The sequence below is a fragment of the Suricata suricatta genome, chromosome 3, assembly GCF_006229205.1.
Source record: "Suricata suricatta isolate VVHF042 chromosome 3, meerkat_22Aug2017_6uvM2_HiC, whole genome shotgun sequence".
NCBI classification, from domain to species: Eukaryota; Metazoa; Chordata; class Mammalia; order Carnivora; family Herpestidae; genus Suricata; species Suricata suricatta.
In genome coordinates, this window is record NC_043702.1 from 966,875 (window position 1) to 984,835 (window position 17,961).

A 17,961-nucleotide genomic window follows, 5' to 3' on the forward strand; every position below is an offset into this window, starting at 1 on the left:
TGGGGGCAGGCTGGTCCAGGGTGGGGGCAGCTCAGGTATGGAGTTGCGGGGGGGGCCCTCGTCCAGGGCAGGGGCTGGCTCGGGTGTGGAGATGGTGGAGACCAGCTCAGGTGTGGTGATGGGGGCACAGTCCTGGTCGAGGGGGCGCAGCTCAGGTGTGGTGATGGGGGCAGGCTGGTCCAGGGCAGGGGCAGCTCAGGTGTGGAGGTGGGTGGGGGGAGAGCTTTGATCCCGGGATGGTGGTTGGCAGCCTTGGGAAGGTAGGGCCCTGGGTGGTTTCAGGAAAGGCCGTGAATGCAGGGGCCCAGGTGCTGCACACTGGGCGCCCTCCTGAGCCGCCTCTACCAGGGAGTGCGGGCCCTGCACGATGCTGTTCCGCCCTTGTCCCCCAGCCCATGACTGTGGCGCTTGGGTCCTTGCAGACACAGAAACAGGTGGCTGACCATCGAGCTCCTGCTGCGCCGAGGCGCGGACCCCAACCTGGGCCGTGTGCCCATGCAGGCCCTCTTCCTGGCTGTGAAGGCCGGGGACGCGGCCGGCGTGAGGCTGCTGCTGGAGAGCGGGGCCAGGACGGACATCCGGCTCCCCGTGGAGGTAGGACCCGTGGGCAGGGGTGTGGCCTGGCAAGGTGGGAGGGGTTCCTGGGCTGTGAGCTGTCAAGGCTACGGGCTCTGTTCGCCTTTAGCTGCTGCTCAGTGTCCCTCTAGGGAGGAGGGAGGGAGGGAGGTCTCGCCGGGCCTAGCACCCCTTCGTTTCTGAGCATTTGGGAACTGAGTGCGGGAGAGTGGCCCATCCGGGGGAGACCCGGGGAACCTGGAGATAGCTTTCCGGGTTACTGACCACTCTGCCTTGGGAATTAAGGGTGTAGCCTTTCAACTCGGCTCTGATATGGTTCACTTATTCTTGCCTTCATTGATTCATTCCCAATCGAGCAGCTGTTATTTACACATTCCTCTCCCCAGGCCATTGGGCTTCATGAAACTGTTGGGGTAGACGGTAGGGGGAGGAGGAGGGTGCCTGGAGAGGCGTGATGTCTTCCTGACCCTTCTCCAAGGGCGCCTCCTGCTTCCCGAAGACCCTGCTCTGCGGTTTCTGGGCAGACAGCCCGGGCCCCGCCCCCTTGCGCTGGGTGCTCCTGGCGGGGCTCCCTCCAGGCTGGCCCGGTGTGCACCTCCCTGTGGCCCAGACATGGCCCGCCCGCAGCTCTCCCAGTGGTGGCCAGAGGGCTGCCGGGGGCGGGGAAGGGACAGGCCCGGGCAGGGACCAGAGTCTGCGGCCGAGTGGCCATCCACGCGGTGGCATCGCATTGAGGCCCGGCAGGAATGGCCGGGCTTCTCCGAGGACGGGAGGGACAGCGGGGCGGCAGTGAGGCCGGTGCAGGCCTGGCAGACGGAACTGAATGTGTGTCCGGGCCCCGTGTGCACGGGCCTCCAGGTCCTGAACCTCGTGGTGGGGCCTCTGAGAGGTGCGAGGCAGGTGGGCTTTCGCCTGGAAGGGGCTCTCAGCCTCGGGGTTTTGCTCATCCTGGAGCCAGGCCCTCACCCCTGCCCGTGTGGCCTCTGCAGCTGGGGGCTGTGACACCCCTGCACATCGCAGCCGCCCTTCCCGGGGAGGAGGGCGTCAAGATAACGGAGCTGCTGCTGCACGCCATCACCGACGTGGACGCCAGGGCGGCCGACCAGGGTGACGTGTACAAGCTGAGCAAGGTACGTGGTCCTGCCGCGTGGGGGCGGGGTCCCGCGTGGGGGCGGGGTCCTGCCGCGTGGGGGCGGGGTCCTGCCGCGTGGGGGCGGGGTGCCGCCGGCCTCAGGAGGTGTCTCCGTGTGCTGTTTCCTTTACTGCCCTTGTTCCAAATGGGGTCAGTCACTGCTCCGTGGGCCCAAAGCTCGCAGAAGCCACCCCTGCACGTCCGCAGCTCCCCGCGGCCAACACCAGGGCCCCGACCCTCTCTGGGGCTTATGGTGGTTGGGCTTGGGATTCGAGAGGGTTTCGCAGGATGGCGCTCAGCCAGCGATGTGGGGAGAGAGGCCACCCCCTCTTGCTCCCCTGTGGGACACGTCTGTGTGCGCCCATTCCTGCAGGGGTGTCGGGCCCGGCCCGGCTGGGCGGTGCTAAGTGTCAGGGCACATAGCTGGGGGGCTCAGTCAGGGGTGAGGCTTGGGGCCAGCGGTCCCCTCCGTCTGCACAGCCAGGGTCGTTGCCCTCAAGCCTGAAGCTCAACAATGAAGCCGGCCCGGCCAGCATCTACTACCGTGGGCACACGTGTGCGCCAGAGGAGGGGGGCAGGACGGCCCTGCACGTGGCCTGTGAGCGTGAGGACGACGACAAGGTGGGCTGGGCGGTGTGTGCACGCATGTGGTCTGTGCATGCGTGACAGGGCGGTGTGTGCGTGCGGTGTGCGCGTGCCTACGTGAGGCAGGCCCGTGTGCCCGCGTGTGGTGGGGGCAGGGCAGCGAGCCAACAGCCTCGTCAGCTACCATCCATGACACAGGACCCCAAGGGTGGGTGGTCCTGTCTTGGGGAGCCCGGGCCGTGCCTCTCCGGGCCTGCGGCCGCCGCCTCCTGTCTGCCTTGGGGATTGCTGAGTGCGGCGGGCGCAGGAGCCTCTCAGAGCCGGCCGGGAGGGGGGCCTGGGGGAGCCGCTACCAACGCCAGCGCAGCCCAGGCCGCTGAGCCTCCGTGTGCCCAGCCACAAAATGAAGATCACAGCCGGCTCCTCGAGTCTGTGGCACGGGTGGTCTGCCCTGCGCAGTGTGGTGTGAGGGTGGGGGGGCGGGGGAGTGGAGCTAGGAGGCACCTAGGCACCCCTGCTTTGTGGCGTCCCTTGTCAGTGCACCTTGGGGTCCGGCCACTGTGCTGAGCAGAGCCTCCAGAAGGGTGCCCGGGCCCCATGCTGGGGACAGACACGGCTCGGCCTGGGGACGGCAGGCTGATGGGAGTCTGTGCCAGGCCTGGGCTGTGAACACAGAGCTTCCCACCCCACACGCCTGTGTCTTTGCACTGGTTATGGATTTGGAAGCGTCATGGGGAAACAAAGCTAGGAGATACTAGAGGCGTCATCACCATTGGGTCATCAGTGGGTCAAGGACAGATGGCAGTGTCACACCCTGCGCTGAGAGGTGCGGGCCGCAGCAGTCCAGCCATCACGCCAGCGTTCCAGCGGGCGGGGAGGAGGGGGAGGCTTTCCCGGGGGCCCCTCAGCAGACTTGGGCTGGCGCCTCGTTGGCCTGGCCGGGAGGAGAGGGAAGAGGAGCGTGCTTGGAGGGCGGCCCGGCCAGCGCCCGGGGTCTGCCCACCTGCAGGGGGCTGGGCTCTCAAAGAGCCGTTGGGAATGAAAGCTGCAAGCCTGGAGGCTCTTGAGCAGTTCTGGGAGAAGGGGACACAAGGCAGCCCGGGGCGGGAGGGCCGGGAGAGCGAGGTCGGGCCCCTTCTGCGTGGAGCGCGCCCCTTCTGCTCGGGCCGGGCTTCTGCCGCACACCCCACGCAGCCGCCGAGCCCTGGAGCCGGGCACGCCCCTCTGGCCACGCCTTCCCCGTGCCCACCCTGCAGCCCCAGCTGCGTGGTCCTGACTCACCCCTTTCCTCTGGAAACACGCTTCGGGGCTATTCGTGCATCATGTGCTCTCCTGTTTCGCGTCAGGAATGATGCACGTTTGGGAAACGTCTTCCCCATTTGAGGATCCCCCCCCGCCCATGAATCCATCCAGAATTTAGAACAGGCTGGGTGCTGGTGTGCAGGCGATAGCAATCAAGTGACAAAGTTTGACTTTCTGGCGTCTGAGTCAAGGCTCCGTGTCCGGTGCTCCTGGGAGCCCGGCGCCTCTAATCCGCCGTCCTGCCTCTCTCCGCAGTGTGCCAGGGACACGGTCCGGCTCCTCCTCGCCCACAGAGCGAACCCCAACCTGCTGTGGAGCGGCCACTCCCCGCTCTCCCTGTCCATCGCCAGCGGGAATGACCTGGTGAGCACCTCCACGCCCGATGCCTCCCCCGCAGCGCTTCTGCCTGCGAGCGGCCCCTGCCTGCTCGGTGTTTGGGGTCTACTGCTGTCCAGGGCGGCTTGAAGACAGCGTGGCGTGGGGGCTGTGGCCATCCCCTCCCCAGTGGGTGGAGCGCCTCAGAGAAGGGGATGGGAAGGAGGGTGAGCAGTGAGGATGGGGGTTCTCTTGGGCGGATGCCCCCTCAGGGTGGGTGGACGCACCCCTGCTCGTCCCAGGCATTCACTTCTCAGCGCACTGGGAAAGGCACCTTGGCCGATTCCCATCTCCTGCTGCCGCCAAGGATGTGTACGTTCACCGCCTTCCCTACATCCACCTACCCCCGCCCATTCCTCCACACACCTGTGCATCTGCTCACCCACCCCCACCCAGCCATCCAGCGACACACCGTCTACTCCATCCATCCACCCGCCCACCCACCCATCCAACCACACATCCGTCCATCTATTCATCTGTCTGTCCATCTATCCGTCCACACATCCGTCTGTCCATCCACCCACTCATCCATCCACACATCTATTCATCTGCTCACCCACAACCAGGCACCCATCCATCCGTATGTCCATCTGCCTACCCGTCCATCCATCCATCCATCCACCCACCCACCCGTCCACCCTTCTTACCACACATCCATTCATCCACTCACCCATCCACCCATCCAACCACACATCCGTCCATCTATTCATCTATCCATCTATCCGTCCACACATCCATCTGTCCATCCACCCACTCATCCATTCACACATCTATTCATCTGCTCATGCACACCCATGCACCCATCCATCCGTATGTCCATCCACCCATCCAACCACACATCCATCCATTCATCTGTCAATCCATCCATCCACACATCCATCTGTCCATCCACCCACCCATCCATCCAACTACGCATTCATCTACTCATCCATCCATCCATCCATCAACCGGTCCCTTTATCCATTCATTTACCCCCACCCATCTATCTACACATCTATCCATCTACTCACACTCACACACCCATCCATCGACTACACATTGATCTACTCATCCATCCATCCACCCAGCCTCACACCATCCATCCATCCACACGTCCATCTACTCACCCAACCCCATTGTCCACCCTTCCACCCATTCATTCTTCATCCATCATCCGTTTTTCCTCCCTCCCTCCCTCCCTCCTTCCTTCCTTCCTTTCTTTCTTTCTCTCGCTCTTTCTTTTCTTTTCTCTTTCCTTTCCTTTCCTTTCCTTTCCTTTCCTTTCCTTTCCTTTCCTTTCCTTTCCTTTCCTTTTCTTTTCTTTTCTTTTCTTTCTTTAATCTATAATCTACCCATCCTTTTATCCTTTCATTTACCTGTTGTTTTTGAGCATCTTTTATGTGCCAGGTAGGCACCATTCTAGGCATTAGGTGTTGAATAAAACAAGGTCGTTGCTTTCAAGGATCCTATATTCTCGTTGCGGGAGACAGACCATAATCCAGGGTGTCACAGAATTTCGGGCGGTGATGAATGCTACGAAGATAGTAACAGCTGGATGAGGAACGGAGGATGACAGAGGGTTTCCCTGGGGAGGTGACCCCTCAGCAGAGGCCTGAAGAAGGAGGAGACATTGTTGACGAGGGTTGGCGCACCTGCTCTGCGCCCGGGGCAGGGGGGTCATGGAAGGGTAGAGAGCTGCCTTCTGGGCGAAGGAAGCTCTTGGGAGAGCCGCGCACCAGTGCGTGTCACATCCAGCCAAACCACTCTCACTCCTGGCTTCCTGGTGGCACTTGGGCCAGTGGCTGGGGACCCAGCAGGGGAGCAAGGGAGCTGTGGCCCACTCTGTGTCTGCTCGGGCGATCACAGTGGCCCCGGGGCCTGGAGGGCAAAGGCACATGGGTTTCAGGGATGAGGGGGTGACGGGATGTGATGGACTCCAGACCCCACACTGGCCCCTGGGCTGGAGAGCAGGACGTGAGCCAGGAGTACTTTGGAGCAAGCAGACACCGTGCAGAGAATGTGCCAGGCCTGGGCCGCCCGGGTGGGCATTGCAGCTCTCCCCGGGGGTCCCCTGCATGCCCTCCCAGTACCGTGCTCTGAGCCGGTGGCAGTAAGGGGCAGAGCGAGTGCCCAGGGGCGCCCCCGTGAGGAGGTCTTGCTCAGGACGATCCGCACATGTGGGGGCGGGGAGCTGGCGGGGCTCACAGCCCTGTCTGTGTCCAGGTCGTGAAGGAGCTGCTGTCCCAGGGAGCCGACCCCAACCTGCTGCTGACCAGAGGCCTGGGCAGCGCCTTGTGTGTCGCCTGCGACCTCACCTATGAGCACCAGAGGAGCATGGAGAGCAAGCTGGCCCTGGTGAGGGGCGAGGGCCCGCGGTGCAGGGGTGGGCGTGGGGGCGGCCGGCCCTAGGGGGTAGGGTCCCTTGGTTGAGCCTTCATTCCTCTGTGGTGTTCTGGTGAGGGGCGAGGGCCCGCGGTGCAGGGGTGGGCATGGGGGGCGGCCGGCCCTAGGGGGTAGGGTCCCTTGGTTGAGCCTTCATTCCTCTGTGGTGTTCAGATCCTTGAGAAAGAATACAGAATCCTGGCCTTTTATATTATATCGGCCTAAAAAATGTGAAGTTCAAACCCAGTCAGCAGCCCAGCCAGAAGTTCTCCGGGTGGGCTCGGGGAAGGCACGGGCTGTCACTCGGGGTCGGCTCGGGGTCAGCTCGGGGGAGGTGCGGCCGTCGCTCCGAGTTCGCTGCAGGATTGTGGATCTTCTAGATAGAGTGGCCGTTGGCCAGGCCTCCTGGTCCAGGACCTGCTGGAAAGGCATTGGTGTCCTGTGTCCAGTGGGGACCCGGGGTGCTGCGTCCTGGCCACGGACATGGCTTGCTGGTGTCGGGCTTGTCCCTCCGGGTGGGCTTGGTGAGACCAGGAAGCCGTGCTGCTCCCTCAGTGTCCCTTTCTGTCTTCCCAGCTGCTCTGGCCCCACTGGGCACGGAGGCTCGTCCCCTGCTGCCCCAACCCCCTATCCCCGGGCCTGGGCAGTCCCTTCCCACACCCACGGGGCGCGGCTCTCTGGGGGCTCCTCCCTGCCCAGGTGCCACCAAGGGACCCAGTGTGGCTCCCTGAGAGCTGTGAGCCCCGGAGGGGGAAGGGGGGACGAGACCCTGACTTGCTAGAGGCTGTCACACTTGACAAAAGAAAAGTGTAACTTCATGTGAAAAGAACTAAGACTCGTTTTCTTTCTTTTCAAAAATTTTCATTTAAATCTAGTTAACGTGCGGTATCAGGTTGGTTTCAGGAGCAGAAATCAGTGATGGATCCCGTACATACAACACCCAGGGCTCAGCCCAACGAGTGCCTCCTGATGCCCATCCCCCACCCAGCCCAGCCCCCCCCATCAGCCCTCAGGGTGTTCTCTGTCGGTGAGAGTCCCTCGTGGTTTGCTTCCCTCTCTTCTCCCCCTCCCGTATGTTCATCCGTTTTGTTTCTTAAATTCTACATATGAGTGAGATCATACTGATGTTTGTCTTTGACTTATTTTGCTTCGCATAAATCGTCCAGTTCCATCTACATTGTTGCAAAGGCAAGATTTCCTTTTTTTTCTTTTTAATTTTATTTAGCTTTGAGAGACAGAGAGAAACAGAGCATGAATGGGGGAGGAGCAGAAAGAGAGAAGGAGACACAGAATCTGAAGCAGCTCCAGGCTCTGAGCTGGCAGCAGAGAGCCTGAGGTGGGGCTCCAACCCATGAACTGTGAGGTCATGACCTGAGCCAAAGTGGGACGCTCAACCGAGCCACCCAGGTGTCCCAAGATTTCCTTCTTTTTGATGGCTGAGGAATGCTGCATTGTGTGCATACACGTCTTCTTTATCCACACTTTGGGCTCTCTCCGTACTTGGGCTATTGCTGTAGGGCTGCTCTGAACATTGGGGTGCACGTGCCCCTTTGAGTCAGTATTTTTGTATCCATTGGGAAGTACCTAGTAGTGCAATTGCTGGAGAGTTTCTTGAGGACCCTCCATGCTGTTCCCAGAGTGGCTGCACCAGTGCGCAATCCCAGCAACAGTGCCGGAGGGTTCCACTTAGGCCGCGTCCTCACCAACACTGTTGTTATCTGTGTTGTTAATTTTAGCCGTTCTGACAGGTGTGAGGTGGTGTCTCATCGTGTTTGGATTTGTATTTCGTCGGTCTGTTGGCATCTCTGTGCCTTCTTTGGCAAAGTAAGATTCCTTTTCTTGACGTCCTGTTTCCAGATCCCGTTTTGAGGACCCTACTTTTGCCCTAAGCGTGTCCGCTGAGCCCTTCCAGGGCCTCTCGGCCTGCGTCCTGGGGGCAGCTCCGCGCGGCCCCAGCTTGCCTCCGGGATCATTCGGCAGGTGGAAGGGCTCTCTCTCCACCCTTACGCTGTCTCTGTCTTTGACCTTGGGAGCCTTCCCCTGGTCCCTGCAGCCTCTGATGTCTGCCCAGCTCACCAGGGCATCCAGGGGATCCCCCACAGCTGTGGGTTCAGGCCCCAAATCAGCCATGCCAGTTGGTTGTTGAGTGATTTTGTTACTTAAAATGTACTCAATCATTTTTATAAAAATAAACATACACGTTAAAAGAACAGCGTGGAGATGCCACGTTGTGCCTGTGACTAACAGCTCAGCTTACCACCTGCCGGCCTCCCGGCCTCCCTGGCCCCCACTGCGGCGGCCCCTCGAGCTGCCACACCAGGCAAGTCCACGTTTATGGGACGTTTGATGGGGTTGTACGGCCCCGGGCCCTCCCCAGACCCCGCCATCAGGCGGCCTCCCCCCAGCGGGTCAGCTCGCCGGCCACCGCGTCCTTCGGCCCCTCCTCCCGGAGCCGAGCCTGCACCCGGCTCTAGATACAACACCGCATCTCCTGCCCCTCGACTCGCGAGCAGGTCCTGTAAGCCAGCTTCTTGCCCTGGCGACCGTGGCGGTGTCTCCATGGTGTGAACAGTCCAGACGACCACAGAGGCCACGCAGAGGGCACACGTGCTCGCCACAGCCCCCCAGTGAAACCACCCCCGTCCCAGGGTCCACAGCCTCATGCGTGTGTCTGCGGGGGGACGTGGGCTGTCAGAGCAAGGAACAGGAGAAGCCTTCGGCGCCTCCGGTTCTGGCCGCGAACGTGGTCAGCGCATTTGGGGACAGGCTTGGGTCTCCTGCCCGCGGACCCTGTGCTAAGCAGGCTGCGCGGCACGGGCGTGGTGCGCCCACGACAGCCTGGCTGTCCTCTGGTGGCCTGGGCGGCCCCGAGCCCCGCGGTTCTGTGGTTTTGTGCGGAGGCCGGACTGAGACCATAAAACTATGGAACCTCCTTATGGACGTGCCCCTCGCTCTTTGGCCGGGTTGGGCACCTCTGCCGCGTGCCATGTGCTCTGAATGAAACGGGGGTAAGGGGGTAAGTCTCGAGCAGGGACCCTGAGGCGGTGCGGCCGGAAGTCCCCCCCCCCCCACCACCTGCACCCAGCTGTGCGGGAGGGGCGGGAGGGGGCGGGGCGCAGAGCCCGGTGCTCGCTGTCCCATCTCCTTCTGGGCCGAGTGGCCCGGGGCAGGGGGGGTCCCCGAGGGGCGGCCCAGCTCTGCTGCGCGCTGACTCCCGTCTCTCCCGTTTGGCTGCGACTCTCCGCGCCCCCGGAGGGTGGCCCCTCGGTACCGTGAGGCCGCTAGCGCCGCTGCCCTCCGACCTCGGGCCGCCCTCTCAGGCGCCCTGGGTCACCGCGCTGGGGCCCCCTGGTTCTGAACCCTGCTTTCTGGTGGCCGGGGCGCCTGCGCACGTGTGACACCCGCTCTGCTCTCCGCAGATTGACCGGCTCATCGATCACGGGGCTGACATCCTGAACCCCGTGACGCTCACGCAGGGGGACAAGGTGGCTGTGGGCACCGCTGTCGATTACGGGTATTTCAGATTCTACCAGGTACGGCTCTGAGCCTCCGGTGGTCTTAGGAGTAGAGGGGCTGGGGCCGTTGGCACCCGGCGAGGCTGGGCCGCAGGCCCCTGACGCCTGTCGGAAGCCCACCCCGGCCTCCTGGAAGGGAGGACGCGGGCTCCCTGGGCGCATCCTGCTGCCTTCTGAGTGCTGTCCCACTTTGTCCCCATCATTGGGACGTGCGCTCTCCACCAGTGTCCCCCCTGTGGTGGCTGGCCGGGCCGGGGGCTGGGGCCCTGCGGCCCTTGGCGGTGACCTGGCGCTGTGCTGCAGGACCGGAGGATCGCCCACTGCCCCTTCCACGCGCTCATGCCGGCCGAGCGGGAGGTCTTCCTGGCCCGGAAGAGGGTCCTGGAGTACATGGGCTTCCAGCTGCGCCGCGCCGTCTTCGCCAAGGAGAGCCAGTGGGACCCGACGGTGCTGTACCTGAGCAAGAGAGGTGGGTGTCCGGAGGGCCGAGCACGGGCGGCAGCGCAGGCCCCGCCCCTCGGCCCACTGGCCAGCTGCCCGCGGCTCCTCTGCCTGACAGAGTGTCCCCAGAGAGGAGAGTCACATACCCAGGGACGGTGGCCTGGGCGCCTGTGGCACGGAGGGGCTGCGACCCCCCAGGAGCAGCACAGCTGTCTGCTCTGGCTGCGGTGGCGTCGGAGACGTCCCCCTCTGGAGGGCAGCCCCTGCCCCTGGCCGCCCCTCTGCAGCCTGACCGCCTCCCTGCTGCCTTCCCCCCCCTCCCCCCCCGCTGCTGCCTGGCCCCTGCCCCTGGCCGCCCCCCTGCCCCTGGCCGCCCCCCTGCTGCCTTCCTCCCCCCCTCCGCTGCTGCCTGGCCCCTGCCCCTGGCCGCCCCCCTGCAGCCTGACCGCCCCCCTGCTGCTTCCCCCTGCCCCCCGTTGCTGCCTGGCCCCTGCCCCCGGCCGCCCCCCTGCCCCTGGCCGCTCGCAGCACGGGTTAACAACAACAGGATCAGGCTGACGCACCACATGACTAGGCTGAAGAAGAAAGTCCTCGGGATCCTTCCTGCTGATAGCAAGTGTCGGGCAGAACCCAGCGTCCTACGCGGTAAAAACACGTGACCAACAAGGAATAGGAGGTCCCTTGCTTAACCTGATCGGGGGCACCTACAGAAAGCTCCGGGGCTTACCTCGGACTCCACGGAGGAGGACAGGGTGCTTCCTCCCTAAGAAAGGGGAGAGAGGACACGTTCTCGGTCCGTGTTTTACTGGAGTCGTTGCCGGTGTGACTCGGCGAAGAAAAAAAAGTAATTCGTATTGGAAGGGAAACAGTTAAATTATCTTTCCTTCCAGATATCTTGTAGATTGAAAATCCTAGGAATTCACTCTGTAAGCCAGAACTAGTATGAAACTATTAACCAGAGGCACCTGGTGGCTCAGTGGGTTGAGTGTCTGACTCTTGGTTTCAGCTCAGGTCATGACCCCAGGGTTGTGGGATGGAGCCCCGCATTGGTGTCTATGCTGAGTGTGCAGCCTGCTTCAGATTTTGTCTCCCTCTCCCTCCCCGTGCCCCTCCCCTGCTGGCCCTCTCTCTCTCTCTCAAAACAAAACAAAACAAACAAAACCTTTAAAACAAAAAATTGGTAAGCTAAATAACTATTACAAAATTAACGTAAATGTGAAGCTGTCAGGTTGTTATAACTAACAAATGTGCTCAGCAGGGCTGGAGGGCATCAGATCAGTGTAGGAAGTGCACCAAGCAAAGCAAAAGTGAGATTTAAAAAAGTTTCATTTGCAGTGTCAGAAAGAATAAAATGCTTATTAATACATTTCACAAAAGCAGTGTAAAACTTATACTCTGAGAACTACATTACTGAAATTAAAGGAGGCCCCAATAAATGAAACATCTCCTTGTCAGCATCCGGTTGTCCACTTTGTACAAATTGAGTAGCTGATTTAAAAATTCATATGGAATTACAAAGGTCCCGGAATAGCTACAGAAATCGCAAAAGAGCCAAGTTGAAGGACTCACACTTGCTAAATACAAAACGACAAACTTACTACAAAATGACAATACAAACCGTGTGGCGCCAGCCCGAAGATGCACAGAACAACGGAATAGAAGACAGGTCCCAGAAATAAACCCACGCGTATGTCAATCAGTGTGCAACAAGGGCGCCAGGACCTCGGAAGGGGGCGAGAACGGACTTTTCAGTAATTACTCCCGGGACAGCGGTTATCCAGACACACTGGAATGAAGTTTGACCCCTCCTCACACCACAGTCCAAATTCAATTTGGACTGAAGACCCAAATGTAAGAGCTTAGACTATAGATCTCATCAAAGAAAACATAAGGACAAATCTTCTATCCTCGGACTTGGCAATGAATTCCTTGGTATGACACCAAGAGCGTAAGTGATGAAAGAAAAAATGGATAAATTGGATTTCATCAAAATTAAAACCTTTTGTGCTTCAAAGGACACTATCAAGAAAATGAAAAGACAAGTGACAGTGTGGGAGATATAATTGGCTTAGGAAAAATTTAAAATTTTTAGATCTTCATAATAAATAACTGAATTTAAAAATGAACAGGGGCACCTGGTCCGTTAAACATCTGACCGGCTTACATCATGATCTCACAGTTCATGGGTTCCAGCCCCACATCAGGCTCTGTGCTGAGCCTGTTGCTGCTTTGGATTCTGTGTCTCCCTCTCTCTCTGCCCCTCCCCAACTTGCACTCTGTCTCTCTCTCAAAAATAAACATTAAAAAATATTTTAAATACGGACAGATTAGAAGTAGAAATTTCTCTAAGGAAAGATACACAAGTGGGCAATAAGCACATGGAAAAATGCTCAACATCATCAGTCATCAGTGACGCGGTCGACTGCACTGATATGACCACTTCACGCCCCCTGGACAACTGCGATCAAAACGCAATGCGTGGGGTTGAGGACGCGGAGCCGGCGGGCCTCGTGCGTGCTGGCGGAGCGCCATGCGGCGCAGCCACGTACGGCCCCGCGATCCCACTTCCGGGTAAAACCTCGAGAGAAATGAGAAAATTAGTCCACCCAAAACTGTGCTCAACTGTCCACATCAGCATTAGTTGTAAAAGCCACGGGATGGAAACAACCCAGTATCCATCAGCTGATGAACGGGTCAGCAACTGGCAGCCCAGCCACTGGACGGAAAGTTACTCATCCATAAAAAGGAATGAGGCGCTGGCATGTGCTGTCACGTGGAGGAACCTCAAAAACATTATTTTAAGCAAAGTAATCTGGTCCGCCAAGACCACACACAGACTGTAAGACTTCATTCACATGAAATGTCCACACTGGGCGAATAGGTAGACAGAATGGATCAGAGGCCGCTAGGCCTGGAGTCGGGGAGTCGGTGCGTGGTGGGTATCCGGCTGGGTTCCATCTTGAGTGACGAGCTTGTTGGAAAATCGATCGCGGGGTGGCTGTGCACCTGTGGATGGACTAACGGCCATCAGCTGCTGCACGTAAGCGCGGGAATTGGACGGAACCTGAAGCGGATGCACCCGAAGTGGATAAAGAGCCCAGCGGTCTAACAAAGAGGTGCCCGCTCCACTGCCTGTGGCCCCTGAAAGAAGTGGCCATGACACGTGGCTCCCTGGGATCCGAGTCCAGCTCTGCCTCGTTGTCACCTCTCCTGGTGCCACGTGGTCTTCACAATGGCTTTGGCTCCGTGTGCACCATCACAGAGCTGGCTTCCTGGCAGCCGGGAAGCAGCCCGGGGTGGTGGGGGGCACGGAGAGGGTGGGGGAGGGAGGCCCCACCTTCTCTGTTCCTGTGGCCAGCGGCGTTTGTGGGGTTCCTGCCGAATTAGAGGTTAGGTGGCCTTCCTGGGGAGGACTGACGTGCGTGTAAGGAGAGGAAGGTGGAGGCGTGCAGTGGACCCCCGGCAGTAACTAGGGGGGCTCGCCTGCCTCTGGTCCCCCAGCCCATGTGCGTCCTGCTGTCCCTGCTGTCGGCTGCCGGACTGCGGAGCTGGGAGTGTCACTCCAGACTGTATCATGAGCTGGTCAAGGACGAAGAGGCCCAGTGGCCTTTTAACGTCGTGCTGAGGGGTAGAGCGAGCCAGCTGACGGCAAACGGGCTGGGGGGCCAGGAGGCTGCAGACGTGTGGCCAAGGATGCTGGAGCAGTGAGCGGCCAGGGGGCGAAGCCCCCCTCCCCAGAGGCTGTGGACTCCCTGGCGGCCCCAGGCTCCGCCCTGTCTCCACAGACTTGTCCCGGGACTGTGACAGGCCTGGGGCCCCACCCAGTTCGCAGCGCTGGGACTGGCCTCCCGGCAGGAGGGCGGTTGAAGCGGGCAGCTCAGGGCTCCTGACGCCCCAGGGCGCCACGGCGGGACTAGGAGGACCCGTGGGGACTGACGTGGTTCTCTGTCCCTGCAGCGGAGCTGAACCCCTGCCACAGGCTGAAGCGGAAAAGCGCGAGCCTGACCCAGCCGCTGCACTTGCAGGAGCACGAGCTGTGAGTGGCTGCCTGGGGGTGACCGTGGGCTGGACAGCGTGACTGGCCCGACCCCCTTCCCAGGACAGTGTTCCTCTGAGCGCCGAGCAGCACGGCCTGCCCCTGGGCTGTGGCTGTGGGCGGGGACGGGGTGGCAGATGGGGTCACAGGTGCACTGGTGAGTGGTCCAGCGGGGCCTGAGCTGGGCTTCGCCCTCAAAGATGTGCCAGCTGGCACAGTGGACATACTGTCCTGCGCCCCTCCCGGCCCCTACCCTGCTGGCTCCTCCTCGGGGTCATGGCTCTGCCACCCTGCTGCTGTTCCAGAACAATCTCTGTAGACGCGTGCACCTCAGGATCCCCGTGGGGGTCTGGAAGCTGCCTTGCCAGGGAGCCCGGCGGGTGCGGCGGGTGCTGAGCGGGGACAGGCCGGGCAGCACGTCCACCCTGGAGCTCGCCTGCCTCCTGAGGCAGAACGCGTGGGCGCACCAGGGCCCCCAGCCCCAGTGCGCCTCATGCCGTGGCCCACGAGGGTCCCCGATGGCGTGGCCTCGCCGCCCGCCGGCCCCGGGGCGAGCGCCCGGTGGCACGTGCGTGTTTCCTGTTCTGAGAGCCGGCGCTGGGCGGCTTCTGTCGGCGTGTGGGCGGCCGCCCCGCGGGGAGGCCGGCGGCTCTCAGGGGGACAGGGAGGGTCCTGCGCTCGGGGCGGGGCGGGCACAGATGGCGACAGCGGGGCTCCCTTGCAGGATCCCCTTCTTCAAGTTCTGCTACCACTGTGGCCGCTCGATTGGGGTGCACCTCGTGCCCTGCACCCACTGCTACGGGATCCTGACCTGCAGCAAGCACTGCAAGACCAGGGCCTGGAACGACTTCCACAAGAGGGAATGCGGCAGCCTGACGGCCATCGGTGAGTCCGGCTCTCGGGCGCCGCCTCCTGTGTGTGAGGACGCGCCGCGGTCTATGGCGGTGGAGCGGGGGCGTCCGTCACGCCTGAAATCCCTCAGTCAAGCTACCTTCCAGAATTCCCAGGTGGGCCTGTGGGGTAGACAGCGGGGGCACTGAGCCCACCTGGTCCTTCTCCCGTTGTCGTGGGACCACGGCTCCCCAGAGGCGGACGTGGCCGGGGCTCCACAGAACTGGGGTGTGATCTTTGGGGCTCTGCTGGACGCGTGGGGGCCCTGGAGGCACTGATTTCTAGATCATAGGGTACTTGGCCTTGGTGCTGCTTCTGGAAGATTCCTCTAGCCCACCCTCCCCACCTCCCCTCCTTTGGGACAACCTGAGGAGGAGCTATGGGCATGTGTGCCCTGAGGGTGCCAGTGGTGAGGACAGCTGTGTGCACACTTGTCCCCTGGCCTGTGATCAGGCGGGGGGAGGGGCAGGGTACCCTTTCTCAGAGTCTGTCTTTGGGCTGCACGTGTGCAAGCCTGCAGCCAGGCGTGGAGGGGGTGGGTAGGGTAGCTCTCTTTGCCCTGCGTGCAGCGGGGAGCGTGGTGTCCCAGGTGGCAGCAGGCTGCTGGGGCCCACCAGGGGCGTGGCTCCGGGGCACTCCTGCAGGGGGGCTGCGCCTCCGCCCTCCTGGGGGCAGCCCAAGCCCTCACCTCCCTCCTCCCTGCAGTGCCTTGCCCAGGGGCCCACCTGGAGGACGAGCACCAGGGGGAAGGGTCGCAGTGATGGCGCCACACGGAGGCCTGCGCAGCGTGGGCCCCGCCCTCGGGCCGCCTCCAGGCCTGGTGCAGGGGGTCTGCACCCACAGGGCCGTGCGTGGCAGTGTCTCCCTTCTGGCCTCGCAATAAAGCGGCTTCACTGGGGATATTTTTAACCCTTGCTGCCTTGCTCCACTTCCCAGGGCCTCCCCGCCACCCCTGCGCTGCGTCTGTGAGGGGAAGACCAGTGCAGGAGGGTCAGGACTTATCGCCTGGGGGGAGGGGCTTCCCTGGAGCTCCCGCCCAGACTGGCTGTCGGTTTGGTTCCTGCTCAGAGGCTCCCAGCTCCCTGCTCCCGATGGTGTGCAGGGTGTTCATTTCTTCCATGCGAATTTGCCACACACATGCGTGTGTGTGAGTGTCAGGTGCGCCCTAGGGGGGACCCTGGGTGTGGAAATCACCTGTGACTGGAATGGAGGCGGTTGTGGGGTGCCTGTGAGTCAGGGTGGTGGGCCATGGGTGGTGGGGCTGCTTCGGTGGAGGGCAAGGGAGGAGGGGGGCAGGTCCGAGGACTGGGGTGTGACTCCTCAGAGCACTAAGGCGGTGGGCGTGTGCAGGGAGGGGGCGGGGGTGAGGCGGGACAGGGAAAGAGGGGGCACTGAGCCTGTGTGGGGGTCCCAACAAGGCCAGCCTTTGCTGGTGGCGGCAGTCCCGCCTGCAGCCCTGGTTTGGCCTGATTTCCTTGTCTCTTATCAAAGATGGGGCTCCTCAGTGGAGAGCTGGCTGGGGGGCTCCCAGGTGAGGCTCCTGTAAGGGGGCAGGGAAGGCCCCTGAGCTGCAGGAGGCAGGGCCCTCCGTGCAGTGTGTCCCAGCTGGCCCGGCTGCCGGTGGTCCCCCGGGAGGCCGGGACCAGGGGCTGGCTGGCGCCTTCCTGTGGGGGTGGGGGGCTCCTGCCAGGTCTGCGGGGCAAGAAGACACCCCTAAGGAGCACCTCTTCGTCATCAACCTCTAGTGAATTATCTGTACACAAAAGTAAGGGAAGATTAAGTGATAATTACCCCCAAACCCGGAAATGACCACTTCGGCAGCTTCCGTGTGTGCATCACACCTGACTCCACCCACACACACATAGCACACGCGCCCCCCACGCACGCCCGTGCACACAGCACACGCGCACACCACGCATGCCCGTGCGCACAGCACACGCAGCACACGCGGACCCCACGCCTGTGCACACACCACACGCGGCACACAAATGCTACACCTGCATACAACACCCAGCACACAACCCACATGGGCCATAGACTGCACCAGACACGCACCATGTGCCCCCTCCACAAACACACACGAACGTGGGAGCGTCATCTATAGATTCCAAACGTAACCACAGACATTTTTGCTATGGTGTTAAAAGTTTTTCTGCAACCAAACCTTCCCCAAATGAGGATAGTTTATTCTGATTACACATGTGTGTACACACCTGTTGTTTAAAAAAGAACAGAACAGGGGTGCCTGTCAGTTAAGCCTCCGACTTTGGCTCAGGTCATGATCTCACGGTTCGTGGGTTTGAGCCCCGCGTCGGGCTCTGTGCTGACAGCTCGGAGCCTGGAGCTGCTTCGGATTCTGGGTCTCCCTCTCTCTCTGCCCCTCCCCTGCTCACGCTGTCTCTCTCTCTCAAAAATAGTTAAAAAAATTAAAAAACAATAAAATAATGAAAATGCTGAAAATCCTCCTACTAGTCTCACACTCAAGGACAAATAAGTGAGCATGCCAGATTTTCATCTGTGCACAGGTGCACACACATCCCCAGGAGTGTGCGCACACGGATTTTTTCATTTGTTCTTCCATTTGGTTTTTTTGGTTTTTTTTGTTTTTTTTTAATAGTAAATCATTTTATTTACCCTTGGGTGTGCCAGAATTCCATTTGTTTTTAAATGGTTCATTTTTGCGACCTGAGCCCGCCTTTCCGAGGTGCCGCGTGCATCCGGCCGGTTCCAGGAGGCGCGTCGGCGGC

General features: G+C 61.0%; 1 protein-coding gene across 1 annotated transcript in view; it reads left to right on the forward strand.

The window, feature by feature from the left end:
* The window catches only part of ANKMY1 (ankyrin repeat and MYND domain containing 1), a 39,366-nt gene that overhangs the window by 14,882 nt on the left and 6,523 nt on the right, over positions 1 to 17,961 (forward strand). Inside the window, exons 9-17 of the mRNA XM_029936159.1 lie at positions 423 to 594; positions 1,566 to 1,706; positions 2,189 to 2,329; positions 3,851 to 3,958; positions 6,173 to 6,304; positions 9,751 to 9,864; positions 10,150 to 10,315; positions 14,245 to 14,323; positions 15,048 to 15,208. Of these exons, the coding sequence (XP_029792019.1) occupies positions 423 to 594; positions 1,566 to 1,706; positions 2,189 to 2,329; positions 3,851 to 3,958; positions 6,173 to 6,304; positions 9,751 to 9,864; positions 10,150 to 10,315; positions 14,245 to 14,323; positions 15,048 to 15,208 (1,214 nt within the window). The remainder of the gene's footprint in view (positions 1 to 422; positions 595 to 1,565; positions 1,707 to 2,188; positions 2,330 to 3,850; positions 3,959 to 6,172; positions 6,305 to 9,750; positions 9,865 to 10,149; positions 10,316 to 14,244; positions 14,324 to 15,047; positions 15,209 to 17,961) is intronic.